The 5186-nt window shown below is 50.4% G+C and overlaps 3 protein-coding genes across 3 annotated transcripts; 1 reads left to right on the plus strand and 2 right to left on the minus strand.

Annotated features, from left to right (window-relative positions):
* Positions 1–307: 307 nt before the first annotated feature.
* Positions 308–1621, plus strand: BKA58DRAFT_445332 (uncharacterized protein; the record flags this gene model as incomplete). Its single annotated transcript, XM_046174135.1, has 1 exon — positions 308–1621. The coding sequence occupies one exon, from the start codon at positions 308–310 to the stop codon at positions 1619–1621; it is 1314 nt and encodes a 437-aa protein (XP_046019678.1).
* A 564-nt stretch (positions 1622–2185) lies between these two features.
* On the minus strand, positions 2186–3948 carry BKA58DRAFT_406842 (uncharacterized protein; the record flags this gene model as incomplete). The annotated part of the gene is made up of 2 exons (XM_046171988.1): positions 2186–3428; positions 3581–3948. 2 exons carry the CDS (start codon positions 3946–3948, stop codon positions 2186–2188), a joined length of 1611 nt encoding a protein of 536 aa, XP_046019679.1.
* A 51-nt stretch (positions 3949–3999) lies between these two features.
* Positions 4000–5186, minus strand: BKA58DRAFT_166916 (uncharacterized protein). Its single transcript, XM_046165093.1, has one exon. The coding sequence runs from the start codon at positions 5170–5172 to the stop codon at positions 4264–4266; it is 909 nt and encodes a 302-aa protein (XP_046019680.1). The 5' UTR covers positions 5173–5186; the 3' UTR covers positions 4000–4263.

Consider the following 5186-nt stretch of genomic DNA (forward strand, 5'->3'; position numbering starts at 1 on the left):
AAACGCGATAACGACATCACTACTTGGACTTCTGTAGTGTTGCCTGAATGTATGTGAGAATATCACGTCTTGATTATGTTCGTTCCTGGAATTGGACCAGTGAGTAGTACTGTATAGTTCTTTGAATGTTTTTCCTCTTTTCGAAGGTCGCGAGTGAGTGCGCAAATGAAAGTGAGACATAACAAAACAACCCTGCGCGCAAACGCCCACCACGCGACTATCAACAACACCGCATCTGAACAACTTCCATGTTAAAACCTTGAGCTATCGATACACCAAGGCCGGTATGCACGGAGAAGGCACCAAAATGCAAAGCGACACACCAGACCCTCAGCGATTCTTCAGACCCGCACCTACCCCATCACTCGACATCTCTGCGCCCGAGACACATGCAATGCAGACTCCCAAGATATTCAGACGGAAGCGGCCACCCACGACGTCGCGCAACCTTACCGTCTTTGAACCTCGACTCTTCGCGCTCATGCCCGAAGCCGCAGCCAACGAGCTCATCAACACTATGCGCTTGATCCTCACCAGGGGCGGCCACAAGAAGCATCTATTGGAAATGTGGACGCAGAGAACCAAGGATCTTCTCAAGAGGCTTGGGAACAGCGAAGTGATTAGGGTGTATAACGAATTCGCTACTGCACATGGGCTAGTAGAACAGCGGTTGACGTTCAAGCTGCCGTTGGTCGAAGATTCAGAAGATAGGAAACAAGAGGCGGAGAATTTCGATGAAGTGCATGACGATATTGGAAGCCATGGTGCGACCGAAAAGAATGTAGGGGAGGATGCTGCCGTCAACGACGCACTGCAAAAGAAAGTCGGATTCGAGGTCGCACAAAATCCAGATGTCGATATGGAAGACGTATCTTTACCAAAACCCCTCCAGCGTGTCACGAAGGAACATTCCATTCCAAGGACAGCACTTTCGCCTCCACCCTCATCGCCGGTACCACCACCTGCTCCATTCGTTTCCACAAGTGTCGCGTGCGAAAGGCACACTCCCGGTACCTGCACGGTTGTACGAATTCATGATTTCAAAGCTTTTCCCGTGACAAAGATCCAAGAAATCCAAGCCGACTATTATCGAAGCGCTATCATCATTGCTATGTGCGTACACCGCGACAACAACAGCCAGGTCACTCAAGTAACAGCAAGCATGGATAACGGGCCTGTCGACTACCTCCTGATTAACGACCCACGAATCATTACATTCCTAGGTTTCCGCCAGCCACTATACGATCCCATCTACGTCCAACCCAATCCTCGCCTGGATGAGACATACCAGATCCATATGCAGCCAGGCCTAGCACCGCGAAACCCGAAGGCTTGGGTTGTTGGCGAGTTGGTATCGGCGCGACATGCGTATCTATACTGGCTAGATAGCAGGCAGACTGCAGATCCGAAAGCTCCACCTACTATCGCGGAAGCTAGGATCCTGGCTCCCAAGATAGGTCGCCGAGCTAAGGATGTGTGGGAAGAGATTGAGAGGTGTTGGAGATTAGAGCAGGGTAGCAGTGGAAAGCGTCACCGAGAGAACAGGATGGAGTATCTAGGAGAGAATCCAAAGTATCCCGAACGAGAGGAGAGGAGATCGCGAAGGAGCATGTGGGTGTAGGTCAAGGAGCTGTGATTGTATCTTCGACACAGTCGGATTGCAATGAGAGATTTGGGAAACACTGCAACTGATTGACAGTTCAGATATGTCCCGAGTTATACGTAGTCGCTCCGGCCACTTCAATACAGTGAGTGTAGTGAACGAATGTTTGTCTCGCGCGTCGTGTACTGACCCTACACAGCGCGGCCCCAACCGGATCGAGGGTACGTCATTGATCAATCTCCGGTATCAGTATGAGCCAAGAGATCGTATACTCTGCATCTGCTCCGACACAAGCCAGATACAACAAGAATTGAGCTTTACTCGGCTCTTAGTGGTCTACATGTGCCTCGAATCAATCGCTCAAAGCAGAGCGCGCTGCGACGAAGCATAACGAGCTGACATTGTGAGAGCTATACTAAGTTCGATCTATCCTAGCGGACCGCGAAATCAAGCATGAGAAGAGCATCCATTCATCCCCATACCATACACCAGCCGTTACCTCAGTCTGTAGTTTGGATCCACACGCCTGCGCTTCTCTTCATCTTTCCTTTCTTTCAATATGGATGAGAGAGTACAGTGATTCTACTTCTTGCTCTTACGTTTTGGCCGCGTTGCCTGCTTTTTCTTCGTAGATTTAAATGGCTTCTTGGATTTGTCCTTTCCATTTGACTCGGGAGAATCCTCTTCTGATATATCAGCACTTACTTGTTCGCCAGTCTGATCTGTTTCCGTATTGTGCTCGTCTAATCCCTCTGAACTGGCCTCCTGTTCCCGCCCAGACTCTCCAGCTTGATGCTTTTGCTCATCGAGTGCTTCTTTATAGGCAGTCCACCACTCAGCACCCATTCCTGTAATTTTGAGAAGAAGCTTATTTGCGGCTTTTCGATCTTCGAGGATATAGTGATGAATAGCATCAGGTGCTTTCTTCTCGTCGTATTCACCAGCACGCCTGTGAAGCTCCCCTATCAGCTTAGCACTCTGAGCTTGCTCTCGATACTTCAAAGCTGTACGCAGTTGCACGCGATTGTATTGCGTGTAGTCATGTTTCTCGGTGTTCTTGTTTGTCGCCTTGGGTCGAGCTTTGGGCCCAATGGGTGGGCCACGAGCAACGTTGGCTGGTGCTACTGGATCATTGGTGTCTTTCTTGTTCCTCTTGTTACCATCGCCGCCATCATCACCTTCATTATCTTCACCACTGCCTCCGCCTCCGACACCCTCCCCAGCACGGGGAAAACCTGCCAGACCACTGCATTCGCGGTAACTGATCGCAAACAAGTCGTTTTCGTCGTCACTAGAGTCATCGCCGTCATCTGGCGTCTCGTCTATGGTCAATTGATCGTAAAGATCATTCGGTGCTTCTCGCTCGTCAGAATTGTTCCAGTCGGCCCATGTCTCGCCCGCTGAGATAAACAAGCCGCTTTCTAATCGTGTCCTACGAAGATCTCTGGCTGTTGATAAAGCGTCATTGACATGACCATCTGTCGGTGGTCTTTCCGAAAGCCCTAACTCGCGTGCCCGTCGTTCGGAATGAGATTCGCTCATATCTGATCGTTGTTCCCCACACCCCCTGGATAACAACCCAAAGGAAAAAAACCCGGAGGACCGGTCTTCCACCTCCCTTCTTTTCTTTTCAATAGCATCGGTATCGAGTAATAAGTTGTAAGGTTCCATCGGCACCTGCGTCATCCCAAAAAGCTCTCCTAGTCCCACGGAAAAGTTCTTCGCCCTTGGAATACGCATACGTAGCTGATCGGGCGGCATGCTTCGCCAATTCATATTCTGGAGCATACCTACCCCGTTTTCCTCGAAGGCCCTGAGGTCGCTCCTTAGTTTTGTCGTAAGTTTCGTCGCCCGTCATTTTGCAGGGGCATGGCCTTGAGAAAAAGCTAGTTTGGCTCTTTCCTTGACGGCCGCATCGACATCTTCGCGGTATTGCTTCCTGTACTCTGGTGTTTGATAATATAGGTAGTCTCATACGCTAAGGTGGCGTCACGACGCTTAAGATGTGCCCGTGAGCGTTTGTCTGCATTGTCTTGTTGGCCCTTGTCCTCTGCAGCCTCTCTTGCTTTCTGGAGTTTGTATTGAAGAGACTTTTGCTTTTTCTCGATTTCTTCTTGTATTTTATTGATTGGTGCTGCAGTACTTTCTGCCTCAGTTTGGGCATTGTCCTGCTGGATGGCATTGGACGCTGTGGAATTGTTGATTGGAGACGAGGAGGGTTGGGCGGTGTCGTCGTTGCGGGCTGTCGTCTTCAACTTGGATCGGTCTCGCAAGCCTGGCCATCTCTCATTAGGTGACTTCTTAGAATCATCATCGGCATCATTAGCACGTCGTTTCGGTGGCATCACTAGAGCTGATTGTCGGCTTGCACGAGAAGATGTGTTTGTGACAAGAGACGTGATGTTCGCAATCAATTATATGTCAAGACGCAATCCATTGCTGATACAGCCGCCGAACATAAGAACAGGTTTCTAATTCTTTGTCCCGGAATGTGGAACTTAGCGACAAAGAGAAAGTCAATACATCCAAAGAATTGCATGGCTTCTCGCGGCGCCCTATATATTCTTCGATAAACAAAGAAATCATAAGCCGCAATGATCGAGAACAACTTCTCGATGTTCTGTTCATGATGAATGAGGTGATGATGTTCCTCCAGCCATTCACACCTCTACTTTGCGTCCTTCCTTCCTAGCCTCATCAAGGAGCCTCTCCTTATACTCCCGCATGCCTAGCTGATCAGTCGGTGCTGGCTCAACCCCTTCTTGTGTCTTGCTATGCATCGGAACCAGAACAGTCTTATGCAGAACGCGAAAGGCCTCGGCGAGTTCAGGGTCGGAGTAGCCACCGAGCCGCCGTGCATTGTGCATCTTTCGCTCCTTCTCTTTTTCCTTGAGGCGTTTCTCATCTGCGACCTGTTCGGTAGTCTTCCTCTTGCCCTTGGCGCGCCTACCCGCTTGCCCCCTAATGCTACATCGCTCTGACCCTGCCACTTGCACCTCTGCAACCTCAGTTTCGAGCATCCTGTGGTCTTCTTTGCGGTTGTGGGCCGATGCATCGTCGCTGGTACCACCTTCGTCTTCCTCGACCTGCCCTCGCGCCAGTCTAGCCACGCCACTGTTTGCGTTGCGATGTGCCTGAGTAGCAGGTGGCTGGCCATTTCGAGGCTTACGGAGCCGTGTCCGCGCCTGAGCGAGTGTTCGAGTCGAAGTGCTGCCCTCGATAGCAGTTTGTGGGAGGGAATCGTCGTAATCTAGTTCGTTCTGATCATCCATCTCTACGTTGTGGTCCTCTGAAGCAGTGTTGAAATCGCTCCGGGGCTTTTTAGCCGCTGTGACTTTAGTTGGCACAGCTTTACGCTTCTTCGACTCTGCTGGCTCCGTTTCGGCCTTTTTCTGCGTTGAAACAACCCTCTTAGGAATGGCGAGTTTAGTGGCCTTATCTAATGAGCGCGGAAGCAGAGCAGCCATGAGTGGGATGTTCAGTAAATCCCATTCGATCAGTCTCCTGGCTAGCTCCGTTTTAAGTATCCCCGGTTGATGAAGATTGGCCATGTCTGCTGCTTTAGCCATAGGACGCAAGTCCT

Source organism: Alternaria rosae (assembly GCF_020736505.1).
Source record: "Alternaria rosae strain MPI-PUGE-AT-0040 chromosome Unknown BKA58scaffold_48, whole genome shotgun sequence".
Taxonomy (NCBI): Eukaryota; Fungi; Ascomycota; class Dothideomycetes; order Pleosporales; family Pleosporaceae; genus Alternaria; species Alternaria rosae.

Bases quoted from the DNA above. Each gene is read 5' to 3' on its own strand.
- BKA58DRAFT_166916 (XM_046165093.1), bottom strand. From the start codon at position 5,172: ATGGCTAAAGCAGCAGACATGGCCAATCTTCATCAACCGGGGATACTT.